The sequence below is a fragment of the Sinohyriopsis cumingii genome, chromosome 6 (genome assembly GCF_028554795.1).
Source record: "Sinohyriopsis cumingii isolate HCF-2022 chromosome 6, ASM2855479v2, whole genome shotgun sequence".
Taxonomy (NCBI): domain Eukaryota; kingdom Metazoa; phylum Mollusca; class Bivalvia; order Unionida; family Unionidae; genus Sinohyriopsis; species Sinohyriopsis cumingii.
The window spans coordinates 53208034-53229777 of record NC_142966.1 but is presented as its reverse complement, the minus strand read 5'-3'; the positions used below and the strand labels follow the sequence as shown (position 1 = coordinate 53229777).

The 21744-nt window shown below is 33.9% G+C and overlaps 1 protein-coding gene across 1 annotated transcript in view; it reads right to left on the bottom strand.

Moving 5' to 3' along the window:
* The window catches only part of LOC149796942 (glutamyl-tRNA(Gln) amidotransferase subunit B, mitochondrial-like), a 48951-nt gene that overhangs the window by 9163 nt on the left and 18044 nt on the right, over positions 1 to 21744 (bottom strand). The window contains exons 5-8 of the mRNA XM_089961624.1: positions 20745 to 20867; positions 14096 to 14209; positions 7658 to 7742; positions 3076 to 3310 (exon numbers count right to left, since the gene is read on the bottom strand). Coding sequence (XP_089817750.1) covers positions 3076 to 3310; positions 7658 to 7742; positions 14096 to 14209; positions 20745 to 20867 — 557 coding nt within the window. The remainder of the gene's footprint in view (positions 1 to 3075; positions 3311 to 7657; positions 7743 to 14095; positions 14210 to 20744; positions 20868 to 21744) is intronic.

Sequence of the window (21744 nt, the reverse complement as noted above, 5' to 3'; positions counted from 1 at the left end):
TCTTCACTTGATCTGACCAATGGTCAGCTAGATTATAAATGCCTAAAAAACTAGGTCACACAACTTGCTATTTAATGTAACTACATATCTCACCTGCATGATACCAATAATAAAGGTTCTTAAAAGTGACAGGAGTTCTGCAAAATGCTATGACTGCCTGTTTCACTGTGACATAATCCAAAAACACTTGCACTGTCACTTCAGCAAAACAAACTAGATCGACATCTACTGTTAGGGCTGTTCTAGTAAAATACTGAGGACCCTGGGAAGAAAAGAAGTCAGGAGCTGGAGCATCTCATTAGCTAAGGTGTTAAAATTAAGACCAGAAGGATGCAGGTTCGAATCCCACCATCTCATCAGCCTGAATTAATTACCACATTTCTCAGGATTGTTATGATGTTATGAATTTCTTATAGCTATTCGATTAAATCTGGCAGTGTTTCAGGACGATACTACCTTGTTATTAAAATTCAAAAACTACACAAAATACATTTTTAAAACTTCAGTAATGGCACTGAATATATGAAATGAATAAATATAATTACATTGAAAGCAATCTATGACAGAATGCTTTCTGTCAAAGCAAGTCAGTTTTTATTGAGTGGGTTTTAAAAGTCTAAAAGTCTATTTTTAGTAATGGTGGCCATATCTGATGCAAATCAATATTATCTGAACAAATTTAAAAACACCTTCAAACCAGGATTCATTCCATCAAATCTACTGTTTATATTAATAGCAGCCATATTTGATATTTAAACAACTTCTAAAGCACAACTAAACAAAATTTGACCAAAATTTGATGGTTTATCCAAGCATGAAGGTCAAATGATGCCAATCTGCTACCAAATATGGTAACCATTATTAGAAACTATAAAAATAAAATTGAAAAAACTTCTCAAAACTCTGCAACATAATTTTACTTAATATTGTAGAAAACATTGCAGCATGAAGCAGTTTTAAATTTGGCTGCCATTACTAAAAACATAAAACGTACAAACAACCATTTTTGAAAAACTATGCAACAGAATTTGATCAAAGTAGTTAGAAATAATCCAGGCACAGATGGCTTTCAATTTGAACACATGATGCTTATCTGCTATCAAATATGGTCACTAATACTGACTATAGAACAATTATTAAATGAACTCTGAAAAGCTGCTGGAAAGAATTTAGCATAATTTGAATGAAAGCACACTGGCATGGGGTACTTTAATATTTTTTCAAACAATGCAAAATTTGCCATCAAATATGGCTGACATTATTAAAAAATAGAATAAAGCTTTAAATGATTTCTTCTCAAAAACTGCTAAACTGGATTTGACCAAATTTCATGGAAAATAGCTTGACATGAAATGCTTTCAAATTTGTTTAAATTATGCCAAATTCACTGTGATATATACGTTGTCATGTCTAGAAGTAGAGCAACCATTAAATTACTTCTAAAAAACTGCTCAACAACTTTATCCCAGGATGCTTTTACAAAATGTGGGCTAATTCTGCTGAGCAATTTATGAGAAGTTGCTTTTTAATGTTTTCCTATTTTTAGTATTTGCAGAATCTGATGGCAGTTTGCTACAGTGTGACAAAATCTGACAAACCTGCATACCAGGATGCTATTTGTCAAATCTGATTAAAGTCTATTGAAAGGTCCAGTTATTTAAAGGTTTTCTATTATTATTAATGGTGGCATAAAAGCAAAAAGATCATTATCATTTGAATAAATTTGCAAGATCTACAAAACAGTTTTTTATATTAAGATGTTTAAAGGTTTTTAAATTTTTAGTAATGTGACCATATTTGACAGCAAATCAGCATCATGTGATCAAATCTGAAAGAGCTTCATGTCAGGACGCATGCGATAAAGTTGGTCAAATTCTCCAAAGTAATTTTTGTTAAAATAAATCACTTCAAGTTGTTTTATTTCTAATTTTAGTGCTTAGGTGGCCAGATAACCATTATCTGACCAAATTTTAAAGACCTTCACCCCAGGATGCCTTATTTAACATTTTCTGCCAAGGTCTATTGAATGATTCTTGAGAATTTGTTGTTCAAAGGTTTGTATATTTATATTAATGGTGACAACAACTGAAAATGAAAGGACTTCAACTGAACAAAGTTGAAAGAATTTCTTATCAGAATGCATTCTGTCAATTTTGTCACATTCTGTTAAGTGATTCTTGAGAAGGAATTATTTCAAGGTATTTCTGTTTCTAGTAATGATGCACGCATCTGAAAGCTAATTAGCATATTTGAACAAAGTTGAAAGAGTTTCATGCCTAGATGTTTTCTATCAAATTTAGTCAAATTCTGTTATGTAATTTTCAGAAGTAGTTTAAACGTTTTTCTATCTTTAATAATGGTGACCATATTTTAAGGTGCATCAGTGTAACTGATTAAATTTCAAAGACCTCCAAGCCAAGATCCTTTCTGTCATATTTGTCAATTTCAATGGCACAGTTTGTGAGAAAAAGTCATTTAATGTCTTATTCACTTATTTTTCATTGCCAAAATCAGTCATAATTGAAAGTAGATTTCATCATCTGAAAATATGTTAGAAAGCTTCACATTAGGATGACCTGTCAAATATGGTCAAATTCTGTTGAAGATTTTTCAGAAAATGTAAATAGGAATTTTTAATGTATAGAGGAAGATGTACCACAGACAAAGAACCATACCATAACAAGCAAACAAGCATTCAGATAAATATGCTCTTTGCATTTGTTACTCAACTTCCATTTTAATTTCATTTAAGTTGGATGACATAATGTTAAATGAAGAACGACATCATATTTCAATGTGCGTATTCTTATCAACCATGTACGCAGCTTGACAACAATGTCTACAGGAAAATATTGTTCAGTTACCTCTTATATATTAAATCCATGGGAAAAATGCAAGTACTTATCAAGAATACATATGACTTACAAAGGCTAAAATATCAAATCGTTATGGTACTGGCATCACTGACACCGAAATATGTGATATGTACCTTTGTTGTGCCATTCATCTGGATGACAAAAACAAAATGCTGAGACTTACAAATTACTAAATAAAGGCATAAGTAATGACGTATACCACAAGAATAACACAATTCCGAATAGAGATTTTGTGATCATTATGTATTCTTTCATATGATTCTGAGGGTGATGAAGGAAGGCCTTGTAGCAGGTGGTCTATGATTATCACACTGGCTGGGTCGACTCCCATGGGCACAGATTTGGAATCATACAGAAAGACTGGCAAAAGATTTGGTTCAGGCATAAATCTGTAATCTTGAAGTTTCTCTTTATCTCTCATGGCAATGGTTTGTCTATTTAAGAAAAAAAAGTTAAAATTTACTTTTTAAATTTAATTTTACACACAAGTTTTAATGTCCTAAAATAATACTCTCCAATCTAATACATGTGTTTGCAGGGTAAAATACGTTCATTCAGCAATACTTTTGTGAAGAATTTTCTACAGAAACAGACCTTTCAAATGTAATCAATAAAAATAACATATGAAATATGTTGCTTACAATTACAGTTACTCACTTTTTGGGAGTATAATTGATCAAAAGACATTTAACAATGTAAACAAAAACTTAGTTATCTTTTTATTAGTAAGAAGATTTTTATTACATAATTTTGTATCTTTCCTTTGTCAACAAGGATAACTCTCTATAATCAATGAATATTAAATGTGAACACCCTAATAATGTAAAACCTTGCTAAATGCTGAAGGATAATTATGCACTGATATGTCAATCTATTCAGATAAAGCACTTGTTCAGTTTAGGTGTTTCAATCACAAATGTAGAATGCAAGCAAGCTGATAAGACTGGTTAGATACATAAGATTAAGTTTATTATCATTGTTTGAATCATAAAACTATATCCAAAGCAGAAGATGAATAAAATGTATTCTGTTTTTCCACAATGCATTAATGATATCGGAGAATGGAATTTCTATACCTGGTGCATTTCTCATTGGTTCTAGAAAAGATTTTCACTTGAGTATGTGAAATGATCAACTTACAACTACTTAATATATAAGTCTATACTTATACTGCACTGTAAAACAAAAAGATACAAAATAATATTGTTTTGTAGAAGACTTTTATTAACTCTTTAACTGTAAGAATTACCCTGGCTCCATAATTATTTAAATACTAGGTTAACTGGCCATACTAGGATGGAATAATAAAAGCTTTTACAAAAAATAAATTAGGATATGAGAGTTCAAAGGAACGTTTGAGCATAAAAATACAAAAAAGTATTTAAAATTTGGGATTCCGCTGCAAGTTTCAAACTGATTACATTTCAAGTACTATAGTATACAAGATTCATCTATGATTCATATTAGTAACAAATCCATGAAATTTTATTCAACATAAATGAAATAAAATGTTGTTGTTGAGTTCTACAATCTTTATTCTACATTAGGTGCACAATATGTTTGCTTTTTGTACATTTGATGGCTATTCTGGTCACTATCATTAATTACCAATAAGTATTTTAATCTTGAATATATATATAAAGAAAATTAAAACTATATTTCAATCTACTATTTTAAATCATAATTCCTAAGTGTGTCTGTACAGCTTTAAGTTTTTTAAATTAAGTACAGTACACATTCAAATACTCCCAATTACATATTCCTTATGTTTCAATATACATGCAAATCAGCCTCAAAACATTTCCATTTAAGTATACAGAATTTATAGAGGTCAAGCTCTGATATTATTATGTTGCCATGAAAACATAATCATGTAGAAATCGGAATGTTATCATTTTGTCTTACAATATATTTCACTGTAATGTATTACAATTTGATTCCTTATATTTCAAACTTATCACTATTTACTTCTGTATATGTAAAAATAACTATACAATTAAAGATGAATAGAAAGAATGAAAATAAATAACTGGCAGTTTCTTTTACAGATCAGCAATTCTAAAGAATATTTCTTAGCAACATGAAATTTTCAAACGTTTTTGTTATTTTTTGTGGGCTAACACTGTCTTGTTATAAAATAGATTTGCTGTGTAAGTGAACAACAAGATTTACAACACCACTAATGAAAATCTCATGAAAGGCCACCATTTAAATTTAGGTTGAATTATGTTGTTGCCAAAAAAACTTGTCCCTATTCCTGATCTTATTGGCTAATAATGTCTGACTGACAGCTGTCAATCAATCCACCAATTACTGCAGCATAAATAGCTGCATACATTCTTAAGTATGATGATGTTTATTTTACATCTGAAAACAGCTGTTTAGAATCATTGGTTTAAAGGAGTAGGAGGTGGAGGAATGGGTATGCAGGGCCTGAAAATTACAGTGGTTCAAAGCCCAGAAATAAAATGTTTTCAGCTGTAGACCAATCATATGTAAGCAACACTAGTCCATTGGACTTTCACTATTTATAATTTTGTTTCTATAAATTGAAGAAAATATGCTTTTTAATCCTTAAAACATCTTAAAGAGTAAAAACAAAGTGCATTGGTGCAAATGGAAGTCAATTGATAGTGGGAGACTGGTGATGTAAAATTTGACAAGAAATCTGAAATTTAACATGCAATAAACTGACCACCAGTCTAAGCATGATCTTCATCAATCAAACATCTGTCTAACCACAGCTAAAACTAACCATCAATAGTATCACATTACCATTTGTTGTAAATGCTAGGAGTTTAAGCATGGTGGAAGGCAAGAATCAACCACAGTGAATTTGTTTGCTACACGATATGTTGCTCTGCAGGCTTTAAATGATCCAGATCCAAAAAGGGACAGAAATTATGATAAAAATATATGTATTTAGACTTTCCAGGATGACTGCAAAAAGGCTTGACTATAGGTTGAGTATGGTGACAAGAGGTCGTTTATGTATTTTTCAGCATGTCTGACATCTACACAGTCTGCCAGTCATTCAAAGGCCTTATTCAAAGGCATGTCCAATTTTATCACTGATCCATTCATAACACATAAAAGAAGCAGACAGCGTATTACTTGCACCCATCAGGAAACTAACTGTAAATAAACATACCTCTCTTAATTATCAAGGCCCTGATTATGAACCTTCAAAAAACTGAGAGTTGTTCACCATGTCTTACGGACCAGATCAACTTGATTTCTGTCTTGATGTGACCACTGCCCGTTGACTGATTTCAATGGTCAAAACATTACAGACACCTGTATGAGAAAACTTAAACACCTGCCAAGATCAATCACTTACACTCAGAAGCAAAGGGAGCTGATGCAGCCAACAACACCAATCTAGTCAGTTATTAAAGTTCATGCATATGATCTTTTTCTTAAAACACTATCCATAAAGTGATTTTCTGCGTAACATTCGACTGAGACCTTATTGGTTTGAATAATGTCATTTTCTACATTGGAACTAAACATGTGTCCAGCTGCCCCCTTTTCAATGCAATTAGCAAGCAGTGTCAACATTTGATATCTTCAGAGCCCATCCAAGTCTGAAGATGCATGCTTAATTGAAAAGTAATGGAATCACTTCTTTACTTGTGCCTGCCTTGTGTATAAACCATCTTCAACCACTAGACTTTACTTAAAACTTTATCAATCAATCTGAAGGATGCTGCTCACTGTGAAAAAATCAGATCTAATTATATGTGGCTTTGAGAATGCTGGACATGTTTAATTCAACAATTTCAGGATTATTCACCTTACAAATATTTATGTGTACCAGCAGACTTGATTGACATGAAGTTGATTCAGTCGTTTTATCCACAAATCAGTCAAGTGTGAGCTTCAATACTCTGCAGTAATTAGTATATACACCTATTGTTTCATTAGAATGTGTGCATTAAGCAAAAGTATGTTACAGTCATGTTGTTCCATGGCATTTATTAAGTCTACATGGATAAAATGAGACATACTTTCATGAAGATTTAAATTTTTCAACAACAGTTTACCCTTAATATAAAGTATTAAGTTTGATTTTCATATAAAAGATTAATTTATTATACTATCTGTCATTTCAGTAATACTAGAGTTTGAATAACTTACATTTTTTCTCATTTCTCTATATCCCTACCTTTGCCACAACATTGTTTTTATGGCAGTGACTGGAAATTACACGAAACATGATAATGCATGATAATGTGTCCTGTTATCATTCTAATCTTAAAAGGATTAAAATAAAATAAGTGCATGTAAAAGCTAACTTTTTATTCCCAGATTACAGAAATCACACTGGTTTCTCAGCTTTGTTCATATTGAAGAATGAAACACAGTAAGACAATGGGAAGGTGGGACTTTATCATATATGAAGAAATTTTCATTGGGTCTTCAAATTCATGTTTCACAACAACACAATCTGCATACCCCTTGAAAATTAGTGATACTACAGTAATGTATCATTAGTTGTTTGCTTTGCACAATGGATTCTGTTTGCTATTCAAACCCATAATACAAGTAAATGAGCATATCAGCAGCGACTATTGACTACATCATATTGGCTGTCAAATGAGTAAAGCACTTTGTGTAAAATTAATTCAAAATTGGATATGTTTTTGATGTCTCTAGATTTAGGATTGTCTGTCTTGCAAAACCAATATACATCTAATTTTGCTGTAAATTAAAACATCGTGGATACTTCCTTTCAGTGAACAATGGAAGAGTGCAGATATTTCCAAACAGTAATTTACCCTGACTGTGCATCAAAAGATCTGGTCTCATTTACAATCTCTCTCCCAGACTCCAATTCTGCAATCTGTCTTTTTATTTCATAATCTGCAAAAGAGGTATCAACATTTATCCTAACTACATAATTAAAAAGCAAATTCTTAAGATTAGAATTAAATTTGGTAATCTATGATATCTTACATAACAGCAACTAGACTTTACACTCTCTGAAAATAATCCCTGAATAAAATTGGATTTTGAGTTTTGCAAAATCATATTTCCCAACTGCAGACCAAAAGCCAAAAACTAAAAAATACAGAATAATTGGAATATTTGCTTTTAATGTCATGAAAATCTGATCTAATCAGTATATATGCACACAAACATGCATACCAAATTTCATTTACCAATCTCAAGTGATTTTTTGCGTAATTTTGCTGACAAACATTTTGTCAAAAAAGTCCAAAATGTGTCCACAAAAGTAATTTAAAATTGCAGTACTGGCCTTAAATCCTGAGAGCATATATGGTGCAGGGGTACTCTCATATTCTGGTTCAACACAGGTTTATTAGGGGCCAACATTATCTGTTCTCCAATGTACCAAAAAGTAAAAGTGAAAACAGAACTATCCACCCTCAAAAATACAAAAAGAAATTTACACCACAACCTGCAAAAATACAATTAAAGAATTTTCATCCAAAATACATTATTTTAATAATTATGTCATGGAAGGATATACATAAACATTAATTTAAGCATTATGTCAAGGAAGGATAACTAATGCAATCAGGGAACAGGTTTTGTATGAAAGTAGCTTCAGTGAGATCCTGGCTAAGGGCTTGAAATTATTAAAATTCAGCAAAGTCAGAACCCAGGAAAGCTTCTACTTGGAAAATTGTTTGATGGTTTAATCCCATGCAAGTAAAAGTGGGTCAACAAGTCTTAGAGAGATTGGTCATGACCACGATTGCCATGATGACAAAAAGTGTCTGATATCATAGAACAGTAACCCTTAATAGTAACTGGGGACGACTTTTTCTACTCAAACAGCCAGAGGAAACAAAAGTCAGCTACTTGTGGGGTTGAGGCACTCAAAATAATATGGTGTTATTGACCTTTTTACCAGTCCCTGAGAACAGTAACCCTTAACAGTAACTGGGGACAACTTTTACTACCCAAACAGCCAGAGGAAACAAAAGTCAGCTACTTCTGGGGTTGAGGCATTCAAAAGATATGGCATTATTGACCTTTTTACCAGTCCCTGAGAACAGTAACCCTTAACAGTAACTGGGGACAATTTTTACTACTCAAACAGCCAGAAGAAACAAAAGTCAGCTACTTGTGGGGTTGAGGCACTCAAAAGATATGGTGTTATTGACATTTTTACCAGTCCCTGAAAACATGCCACTTTCTCCCATAGGCCCTTAAAGCTGAGAACCTTTTTGTTTGTGCATTTTATTCCACAATTGAATGCTGCAGGTCTCTCCAGATAAAAAGACAGGCTTGAAGTATGTCAGTCTGGGCAAGGATGGAACACTTGTGTCTGAGTCTGCCTGACAGATTTGACCTGGCCACAATCTTCCTGGGTAGATCTATCACTAGATTAAGAAGCAGCACTTGTGCCAGTGAAGAGGTGCAATAGACTCATTTTGCACTTCTGGCCCCTCAATTTCTGTGTAATTTTTGGAACCAGTACTGTTGGGGATAGGCAAAGACACAAAGACCCTCGCAACTTACATAAAGGGCATTGATGGTCATCGCTTTGTGATCTAGTAAGAGAGACAAAGGTGTGCAACTTGTGATTCCACCCAGTTGCAAAAAGATCAATAATCGTAAGCCCCCATAGCAGACAAACCTGATGAAACAATGAAGGATGGAGGGACCATTCTGTATGGAGAATCTGACAATTCCTGGACAGAGAATCAGCAAAGACATCAATTCTGTTGGAAATATGTCTGATTTGGGTATCAATGTTGCAGGAATGAAACAATGGTAGAATTTCCAGACCATAATGCATAGTTCAGGTGATTTGGTAAAATCTTTCTTGAGGAGGAACATCACCACCAAGTTAATGAACATGAGCACATCCTTGACCTGATTTATATACAGCTGCATCTAAGGCAGCTACCAGGTTCCTTGTTGACCCTATTTTTACTGCAGACTGTCAGAGGGGGTTCAGTCAACAGAATCTGATCAAAACAAACTTACGAAATTCTATGGGTATATCTACTCTGAAAAATTTAATTAGAATTTCTATGTTGATGGGACCCGTATTGAGAATTTTGTTTTCAGAAAACCATTTAAGAAACGGTTTTGGAAAAAAATGAGGTGGATATTCATGAAGTATCAGTCACATTTTTCATAATGACTATGCAGTATTTTGTATTATCAGTTGTAAAGAAACATTCTTATTCATCCTTGCTTTTCATATGCTATACAATGAACTTCACATGTATATAATGGTATTGTTATATTTATTAATTATTCATGTCCTTTGAAAGCAATATGTTTATATAGATTAAAAATAGGACCAAAATAATATTACACATATATTTAAGTCCCTGCATCATGGCATAAATTGGCTCCTATGGCTATAAAGTGGCTCCAAATTTTTTAATTTGGCAAATTTCATGGTGCAAAGAAAGTTATTTCCAAGGGAGGCCCTGGATGGACTCCGGAACCACAGTCTTGCATGTGTACACATGGTGACATCTGGATAGGGGTAGATCCAGAGGTATTACTGTTGTGAACCAACCTTAGTTGCACCCACTGATACTATCTCACTCTTTATGCTGATCCTGTAACTGAACAGCATTGAAAAGGGATGCCACTAAGACAGTAAGGCCATCTGTAAAGTAGAGGTGACCCAGTGGGATGAGATCCACTGACTCTTTTATACAATCTGAGGAATTGCAGAAACTCTTGATTGTGATCCATTTCCTGTTGGAAATAGACCCTATGAGCTTGATGATTCTGACCTGAAGGTGAGGAAGTAGTATAAAGCTGAGGTGGGTGAAAATTCCACACCCAGGATGAAAGCTCAAACCTTTCCCAACTGATCAGGAAGCCAAGATGATTTATGAGATCACTCCTTCCCTCGACTAGAATTAAATTTACATTTCTGGAGGATGTCATCTAAGTACCTGTCATGGAATTAGATCAAGTCATACAGAACAGAGCGATGATACAAATGATATTTTTCATAAAGGCCCAAGAACTTATTTCAAGCCAATGAAGAGAGTACAAAACTGATAATTCCCTCAGTAAGAAAAGCGAAGAAATTTCCATGAGGACTGATGGCTGGGAATGTAAAAATATGCATCTGTCAGACTGAGACAGATGGAAAATTCATTTGGATGGATGGTGAGGCTGACTGATCTTGCCATCTCCATTTTGAATTTTGGTGAGAGTATGAATTGATTTAGGTGCTTCAGGTCATTCATTGATCTGAGTTTGCGACTGGCCTTCCAAGCCAGGAAAACTCTGGAGATTGTGAATTCTAAGCTATCTTTTTATGATTTCTGCTTTAAAAGTTCATCCTTTACTGAGTCTGACAGTACTTCAGTCAGGAATGGAGAAGACAAAAGGGGAGGGGATTGGCAAATTTAGACCAGAAGCCCCTCAAAAATGATTTGAATTGCCCACTCACTTTGCAAAGATAATTCAAGCTCTCTGAATTGCATGAGCCTGGTACCTACCAATTGTCTGTCTGCAGGTGGTTGGGAACATGGATTAACAAGAGGGTGGAGGCTTCAGGGTAGAAAACTTTCTTTCCTACCCCATCCCAATGTGACTGCCTCTGAGACTAATTAACAGGTTGTCTCTGTGTAAAGGGTTGTAGTTATTTGGGGTTTAACACCATTTTTCAGCACACAATATGTTATATACATGGCAGCCAGCATAACTGGTGGAGGAAAAATGGAAAAACCCAGGTAAGATCCACCAACCCAAGGGAAGCTACTGGCAAGCTTTCTAACATAAACACATTGCCTAAAACCAAGACTTGAATCCCTGTTGACAGAGGCGAGATGGCAATGGTCAGTAAAGGTGAGTGCTTCAGATAACTCAGCTATATGGGCCACCCTCCATATACACCACTCCCTCGATAACTCATGCCCTGAAAACTCACAAAACCGCTTATAATGCAGGGACAGTCATGGATCCCATTTTTAAAACTATTAAGTACCAAAAACTGACCTTTATTATGTTGAACTTGAAAAAAAAATTGCAATCAAAATTGGTAACTTAAACCTTGATATATTGCTCATTTTATCTTCCAACATCATTAATATGACATGAAATCTGAATCAACATTATAATCTTTTAAGAAAAGGTTATGTATTTTCTTACCAAACATTCTTGGTACACCATAAATAACAGTATGCAATGAAATTTCAATCAATGAAAATGTCACTAACACCTACTTGACACAACACTTTAATAAATAAACAATTAAATAAGTCTTTTTTACCAATATGAATGCTCTATTGCCAATTCACAGTAAAAAGCTTAAAAGTAGCACCACCTGTTGGTGGCAAGGGGAGGCAATGAATAATAGTTATTGCTACTTGCCTCTATAATACAGACAGGAAAAGATGAATTTTCATCTTTTGGGATGGCTGGATTCAAGAGTTAGTATATCTTTTATTCCTAACATTGATGTTTATTGGAGAATGTATTCAAAGGAGAAATTTACTATTCCTACAAAATCTTCACTAGTCTTTACCACAAAAAACAATATTGGCTGAAACTTTACTAGCTACTGGACTAGTGAAATTACGAAAATTCCTAGTCCAACATTAAATTAACCAGCATGAAGCTAGCAGACTACCACTAACTGCAATCCCTCCAAGTAGTTGCACTATGACTATATGTCCAAGAGGTACCTGAAGTTCTGGGAAACCATGCCATCCAAATCATCTGACTTTAGATCACAGTAACCTCTTTTTAATGTAAACCCTTTTTGTAATGGACAATCAAGGCACAAGTCTCAGGTACTTAGTCAACTAACCATGATTTAACCAAATTAACTTTGAACATTAATATGCAAAGAAAAACAGTCTGAATTTTATGAAATTTATGGGATAAAGTCAATGTCACCAGCATTAAAGTACTTCAAAGTTTAACTTACTGATTTTAACAAATGAAACCATACATATTCTAATCATGAAAAATGGTGTTAATGGTGATTGGTGTAAAGAACATGAAAAGGCCATCCACTGTCATTTATTAGCTGCATGGCTGCATGGAGTACTAAAATTAGGACTTGAGTGCTCAAAGTCAGATTCACCTTGCCCACCACACCCACATACATCCTACACAAAAAAGAACAAGAGTGGCAAGGGTTGCTGATGTGGGAAAAAAATCATAATTATTGTCTTTTAAATTATCAGTAGGAGTTGTCTCCTCTTTTTGATGAGCACTCAGGAAAACAATCTGAATTGGAGTCGAAGATGCATCTAGCTTGTACTCAAGTACTCAAGAACTTATTGCAGCTCTAATGAGCAGACATTCCTTATTTGGAAGTCTCCACTAAGACAAGTTTTAAAATACAAGTAGTGATTTCAGCTATGACCAATCTTATCACTTTTTATATAAACAATTTTATAATACAATAATAAAAAATACAACATACATACCTATGATGGGAGAATGTTTCCCCAAAATTGAATAATACAGTAAGATAGTTGAGTTTATAAAGTCTTTCATGATGTATAAATAAAGTCTAATATGCCTCTGATGGATTTGTACTCACCCTGAATTGGGTAATTCAACCAAATATGCATTTCATTTGCACTTCATTTGTATTCATCCTGCATTTCATTTGTGTTAAATCATGTTTGCATTTCATTATTTTTAGTTTTACCATCTCAGAAATGCATTATGATATTGGGTCAACTTCTTCCATTTATCATTTTCTTTCATTACAGATGAATTTCTTTCATACATTGTCTTACTGATAGTGTGCTTTAATAAATAAAAAAATGCAAATTGTTTAAAAGACTGCAATGAATTTATAATAATGAAATCATAGCTGCAACTGCAATATTTGTTAAGTATAGCTGTAGTAAACATGTACTTGTCATCCAATTTTATTTCTTATTCAGCTTATTCAAATAAATATTGTATGGATACAACACAAGCAATAATGACATCATAAAAATGGTGGTTGTTAGAAGAATTTTACAGCTTGAAACTAATGAAAATCTGTCAGTGTTAGAAACCTATCCCTGATCATGTATATGGACTTTTAGGGGCAGCCTAAAATACAGGTAAAAAGTTTCAAACCCATTCATCATTTTGTTTTTGTCATTCTACATACATTCTGCATTCCTTGTTTCCTTCAAACTGGCGTTCATTCTGCATTCATTGTGCATAACAGTTGCATTCCATTCCATTTCACAGGTAAAATTATGCATTTCTGGGTCTCTGATAGATGCAACACTTGTTTCATACTGTACCTATGGCCCTGCCAACACTTCTAACACTGTTTAAATTCTTGACCTCAGTTCTAACACCCAGCGGCTCGCCTGGTCTGTGGACAGAGATATTAGCATCAACCCTTAAGGCTCCCTCTAAAAATACAAAACAAAATGAAAACATTTATAAGAAAAACATGCAGAAATGAGACTCTGAATTGTAATTTCAAAACTTTACAAGCATTTTTTATATATAAAAAGTTTGAGTAAATCACAGGTTTGTAAAACCATTTGATGTTATTCAAAATTGAAAAGGTACTTTTATTTTTAAAAATTCAGAATCTACGCACAGGTATGGACACAGATATCTTGCCAGCAACTATTTAAAGGTCACCTGCCACCTATATTGTACAAACGTGTGATATTATTATAGTTATAAACAAAACACATTGGTTATGTAAGCACACCATAAAAATGTTTAATTAGACTTAAAACTCTGCTTTATAAAATGAAAAAATGATTCGGCAATCTCTGTAAACAATCGGTAGTTTCCGCGTGCCAAAACCGGATATGACGTACATTTATCCCTTCTATTCAACCTAGCTGTTCAAGTGCTTAATTTCCCCACGTAAATGTCTATGTGATATAGCGTACGATCGTGCTTTTGTACTGCAAATATGGTGCACTGTGTTACATACGGATGTAACCAAAATAGTGATGATGGGGAAAAGGCATTCTTTCTTTTTCTGAAAAACCATGTTTACCAGAAAAAAGTGTATTTAATCTGTGGGATCGAATAGGGGAGGGATGGGAAAGTTGTATCATTTATGCCGGATTATAGTGAATTTGGCCCGAAGACAATTCGGCTCATCTTGAAATACAATTTGGCCAAACTTAACAATAGTTTGTACGTTCATTTTCTTCAACAAAAGAGTAGATTCAATGTAAGACAGGTTTTAGGGGGGAAAAAACTAAATTTAAACAAACTATTTTGATATGCTTTGAAAGAAAATAATCATACTTCATAACGTACATATTTATGAGAGAAAACACAAACTGACATATCTTGCTTGTTCTAATTAAAATATTTGTATACATTGTTTATGCTAACAAATATATGCATCTGCACAACGACGTTCTCAGTTTAAGTCTTTCTGTCAAATTATCAATAATCATTTATAAAACAAAAATACGTAACAGATAACATTCTACATAATGCGTATAGATTTTGCAAAGAGTATTGTATAAGAGATATTATAACAAATATACTTAAGTTTAGGCTTCACGTTGTAACACAGCTGCATACAATACATACTAGATTATACATGAGAGAGAGAGAGAGAGAGAGAAGGGGGAAGAATAATGTTGAGCATTTTGTCAGTATTTAGTTGCTGCAATATGAAGCTCCTACCAGTTAATTTTATTGTTTTTATTTTTCAAGGTGTCTTAGTGTTTGCGCGAGTAAATTGAAAGCTTGTCATTACTTGTCAATATTGTCAATCATATTTCCTCCATTATTCCGTACAAATTAGAAAGGAAACAATTTTGTGTTTAATTTGTGCCCCCCCCCATATACACACTCACAGTACAAAATAAATTGATAAACATACACTTGTTTGACAATAAAATGAAAGAAATTAATATTGCATTGTTATCATATATTCCTTCTGTTTTCATTATGCGAAAATTATTTTTTAAAAATATATGTCCACGAACTCCGTATTTGTAGCGGGTGCCGGCTTGCGTATGCATCCTTAGTGTAGTGTGTATTGCTTATGTCAAAAAACAAAATCGCAAATGAGACTAAAGTATCACCCGATTGCTTGAAGGCACCTGCCATTTACGCATGACAAGTTACTTATTGCAAACTGACCCAGATTGTATTCTATCCAGGTTAACTATAAGTCCGTATCTCGCAAACAAACCACCAAAAAAGAATCATTATTTTAAAATACATTCAATGTGAGTGCAAATGATAAAGTATTATTAAAGCAAGTTATTATTGTGTATAATGCAAAACATGAATTATGATTACATATGGCAAACAAATAGAAGCCCGGGTGATAAACACAGCTGGCATGGAGCAATAAACTCATTGTTTGAACTTACCGACAGGATATCAAATACATAGGATGTTTTATTACAATGCAAACCAACCCCGGAAAATTCACTTTGGTATCTTTTAGTGTGCCGATTTTTTCTTCTGAAGTTGGCCGACAAAAGGAAGTTAAATTTGGTTCCTTTGGATTCTTTAAGTGTGCTGATTTCTTTCATCTTTTTTTTAATAAAGTCTGCCGACACAGGGAAGCCAGGATTGATTCTTTTTACCTGTATTAACAGGAATTTTCGAAATAAATTGAAACATGGAACAGTTTTGAAAGCGACACAATCTAGTGCGTCTTGCACGCATACCAATATAAGGCTGAACAGTAAATTAGTTTTCATTAGTTTCATCTAAAATATTCCCTATCCGTAGTTTATAGTGTTTTATTTTTCAACAACAAGAAGCATGTACTTAGTCTTGTAGGGATAAATGTACGTCATTTCCGGGTGCGTCCTCTATAGGTGGGAAATCGTAACTAAGGGGAAGTAACAGCGTTGTATACTTATATTTCGAGTAATTAAATTATTATTTCTTCTTTATCCTTGATAATATTTTATTTATTTTTGTGCGAGTATAACTATTTTTAATCATGTAATGAAAATCTGATATAAATAGGAAAATGTTGGAGGATGGCCGGTGACCTTTAAGGACAGCGCTTAAAGAAATTTTGTCAAATTTAGGTATTGGCCAAGTGGCTTTAAAAATATTACTTGCTTTGACTGACAATCCACGTGCCCAACAAGGCCACAGTTTTTATTATTCTGATACAATGCTGAAACTGCTATACATTAATAAAAACATAAAATTGCTTGAAACTGACCAATTTACTGTGTAGCTGCCTCTCATAATATGGTACTTCTTAAACAAAGTGGTGTCATCTTGTTTAATAACATTTTATTCAATTTTATTTCACCAAAAGCAACTATTTCTCCAGGTCCTGATCTAAACTACTTAGGAGTTCACTGCATGAATGCTGCATAAAACTCCACATTTGCTGGCCCTGGTTGAAAACATAAATTAAGTAGGAAATGAATGGGTTTTTATTACATCAATCAATAAAAAAGTAACTTCCAGTCTGGTAATCAGTTCATATCACGGTACTAAGAATGTTTCACAATTACAGAAAGTACTCAGCAAAAAATGTCAAATATGACATTACTGAAAGACAAAGACATTTTCAGGTGCAATGGGTTGATAGTTTTCCCGGGCTTGAATTCATCAGCTCCAGAAGAGAAAATAAAGTTATTGATGAATTCAGGATTGAACCAATCAAGTCTCATGACATTCTGGACCTCACAAGGCCTGTGTAGCATAGTATATGCATGACATTTTCTGGACATCACAAGGCCTATGTAGCATAGTATATGCATGACATTTCTGGACTTCACAAGGCCTGTGTAGTATAGTATATGCATGACATTTCTGGACCTCACAAGGCCTGTGTAGCATAGTATATGCATGACATTTCTGGACCTCACAAGGCCTGTGTAGTATAGTATATGCATGACGTTTCTGGACCTCACAAAGCCTGTGCAGCACAGTATATGCATGACATTTCTGGACCTCACAAGGCCTGTGTAGTATAGTATATGCATGACATTTTCTGGACATCACAAGGCCTGTGTAGCATAGTATATGCATGACATTTTCTGGACATCACAAGGCCTATGTAGCATAGTATATGCATGACATTTCTGGACTTCACAAGGCCTGTGTAGTATAGTATATGCATGACGTTTCTGGACCTCACAAGGCCTGTGTAGCATAGTATATGCATGACATTTCTGGACCTCACAAGGCCTGTGTAGTATAGTATATGCATGACGTTTCTGGAAATCACAAGGCCTATGTAGCATAGTATATGCATGACATTTCTGGACTTCACAAGGCCTGTGTAGCACAGTATATGCATGACATTTCTGGACCTCACAAGGCCTGTGTAGCATAGTATATGCATGACATTTCTGGACCTCACAAGGCCTGTGTAGTATAGTATATGCATGACGTTTCTGGACCTCACAAAGCCTGTGCAGCACAGTATATGCATGACATTTCTGGACCTCAAAAGACCTGTGTAGCACAGTATATGCATGAAATTTCTGGACCTCACAAGACCTGTGTAGCATAGTATATGACGTTTCTGGACCTCACAAGGCCTGTGCAGCACAGCATATGCATGACACTAAATAGAATATGTGGAAAATATGTTACGTTGCTGACACTCCACTAGGGAGGGCACTTTGAAAAAGAAATAAAACCAAAATTAAATAATTAAAACCAAAATTAAATAATTAAGAGACCTGTTTAACACAGCATACTGCCTAGCCCATTATGGAATTTTTTTTTCCAATATGGAAATGCTATGTGTACTCCAGAAGAATAATGGTGTAGAACTTGGAGCTACTTACAAGAACAGATTCAGTGCAAGAGGCTTTGTTCTATAAATTTGTCAAATCTTGAGAGAAGCTAGGGAAAGTTTGAATTCCAGTAAGTTCAGTTCCATTCTCACTCATGAAAGTAATGATGCTATTGTATTGTAGGAAGAAATAGTTCATATATGATACCTGGACAATGCAAAACTGAAAACTTCTCAAGTAACATAATGTATAGTATACATATTTTTGAAAATTGAAATTCATTTAAGAAATAAATGTTCTACATTATTTGGTTTGTTCTTTCTATGGCTTAAAGTGCATAAATCTCATCAAATCTTGACAAGTGATTTAAATTTTGGGACAAGTAAAAAGGTGCGAGTGGGACAAGTAAATTTTATGAAACCACTTGTCCTGGACAATTTGATAAAAATGACTAAATTAAGACACCAACTATACTGTGAAGCTGACATGTGGCCATATTTCCAAGGATGAATTTTTTATTCATTGATGTTTCTGTCCATCTGTCATGTCATGTCATATCCAATACATTGCAAATTTCATTTCCATCCAGTGCAGCTTGAAGGTCGAAGTATTAGTAGGACACATTTCTAGTTCTATGTATTAAAACATTTTATCATCTAACATCATTACTTACCAGCATTGTTATATCATGTTTTAATAATCACAGGTCATGGTGTGACATAAAATCTAGTAACATCAAATATAAAAAAGTAGCAAATGTCTTCCCCACTGACTGCCCCTATGTACAGCACTCCATCACCACAGCACCCTTCATTACAATACAGTTCCAGTTACAAAGCAGGTACGGTCATGGACCTAATCTTATTATGCAACACTAAAATCTATAATAATAGGATAATAGCCTACCTACAATGAAGAGGTGTATCAAGATCATAAGACTGTCATATCAACTGACAGATCAGATTTCAGATTATGTCACTAGACTGTAGCCATGCACGGAAAATATATATATTCATTGATTCATTAATTAAAAAGTTATATGCAGTTAACCAAATTACTGCAGAAAAAGAGGTAATATAATAGAAAGAGTGGTTTCAAATTAACTGTCATTGACTGTAGCTATGTATAATAAAATCTACGGCGTTAATTGATTAATTAATTACAAACAAAACAGGGTTCCAGTTAGATTAAATATAATGGTTGCAGAATGGCTACCAAACTGAAGATAAAGTCGCCATTTGCAAACATTTGGTTGCCAAATTACTCTGTGCTAAACATAGCTTGAAATATCAGTATTGTTTCTTAAACAGGTCACATGAGAAGTGTCCCCCCTTGTAGCCTTTTATAGGACATGTATCATGACTGATAGGTAAATTGTAAACAATGAGATGAGCCCCTGTGATCAATAAGCCTGAGCCTTTTCTTACTGTTCTTTTTTTGTCACCAGCCGGCAACTGTTCTGAAAAATTTACTCACCAATTAGAACTACTGGTTGAAATTTCAAGAAATTTACTTGCAACATGGAGCCCTGCTTAATTATATTTTTCCAACATTGCCCATGACATGGATATGGGATGAGGGTATGGTCTAGCTATATATATAATGCACTTCATTATAAGGAGATATACTCCATGGCTCCCATGGTTGCTATGATAATCAGGGCATGGTGTATGTACATATTGGGGAAAAAGGGATACATACTTATTTAATTGTTTGTATTTCTATCTGACCCAGATATTACTGTTACAAAATATTATAAAATGATCTATATTCAACTAAATAAACTGAATTTATAATGTAGAAGCTAAAATGGGACTCTCAGAACATGAGACTAATAACTGAAATGGGACAATACATTGGTTAAATATAATACTGAAATGGAAAAAGTTGAAAAGAAAATACAAATAAAATATTGAGGTCAAAGTTTATACAAACCTTTGCTCCCAAATCATCAGGTCTGTCTTAAGTTACTAATTATGTATGACAAAGACAGGAATACGTGAAACAGAGTAAGGTCTACACTATATATATCTCCAATGGAAATTGCTTGAATGCAGGAATTATGTGTCTGAACTCTTTCAAACATTATACAAGCTATAGTTTTAGATGACTTTTCAGTTGATTTTGTAAAAAAAAATGTAATTTAATATAATTTTGGTCTCTGAATTTCACATAAGATAATAATCAAACAGATAATAGTAGCTGACAACATTTATGAACAATTTACTACCTTCCATCCTTCCACTGCATGTTTCTAGTCTTCTGAGCATAAGTACCAGCTCCCGTACAAAACTAGAAGCCTCTTCTCCATCAGTAAAGTCAGGGGCTGTGACTATCTCCATCAAGCCAACACCTAGTATACAATTGATCTAATTTATAAATTGTGTCAATCTCAGAGTCAACTTACAAACTTTATCCAAATTACACCTTACAGCTCTTCTATGTTTGCTTGCATGGTAAATGGAATGTCCTGTTACATTTCAGAAACTTTCACAAATGAACACATTTCTTATACATACAATGAAATTAATTTAATTATTTAAATATTGATAGGCTCCAAGTTTATAATGTTATAAATAAATTTCAAACGCCGTAAACATGACATTAGTGAAAGAAGCAATAATGTGATAAGTTTTTTCTCAAGTGAGCTGGGCTCTTCCTTATCTGTCTGATGGAGTAGCATTTGAGAAGATATTTTAGCTGGGTATTTGGGGGTCAATGCTGATGTCTCAAAGAACAATTAATTCTCAATGGTTCAGTAAGGTTGCTATATTCCTGTTTCTAGGAGAAAGTTGCTTGATCAAATTAATATTAGGAAAATTACCTTCTCTCTTACCTAAATATCCAGCCCTCCCTGAAAGATGAAAAACAAAACAGCTTTCTCTCTATACATGAGGACAAGGGGAAATCACTCTTACATATTAACTCCCCTCATTCCCACTTGGTGACCACCCATATCCAGGATGTTTACCAGTTTAAACTTGAGTAAAACCTGTAACAGGAAACCCACATTTGCTGGGAAGGGTGGGAAGGATTGATAGCAATGTGATCAGGTATGTATTTTCTCTATCAAATACATTGCTCAATCAGAGAATAGGCAAAAGGAGGAGGAAATGTTTGAACATCCAACCTCTACCCACATCACCCTCTAGGAGCATGATGACTGCTCTATGGAAAGGATAACTTCTCTTAAGAACAAAAAGTTAGCACAACCAAAGATTATGCATTTA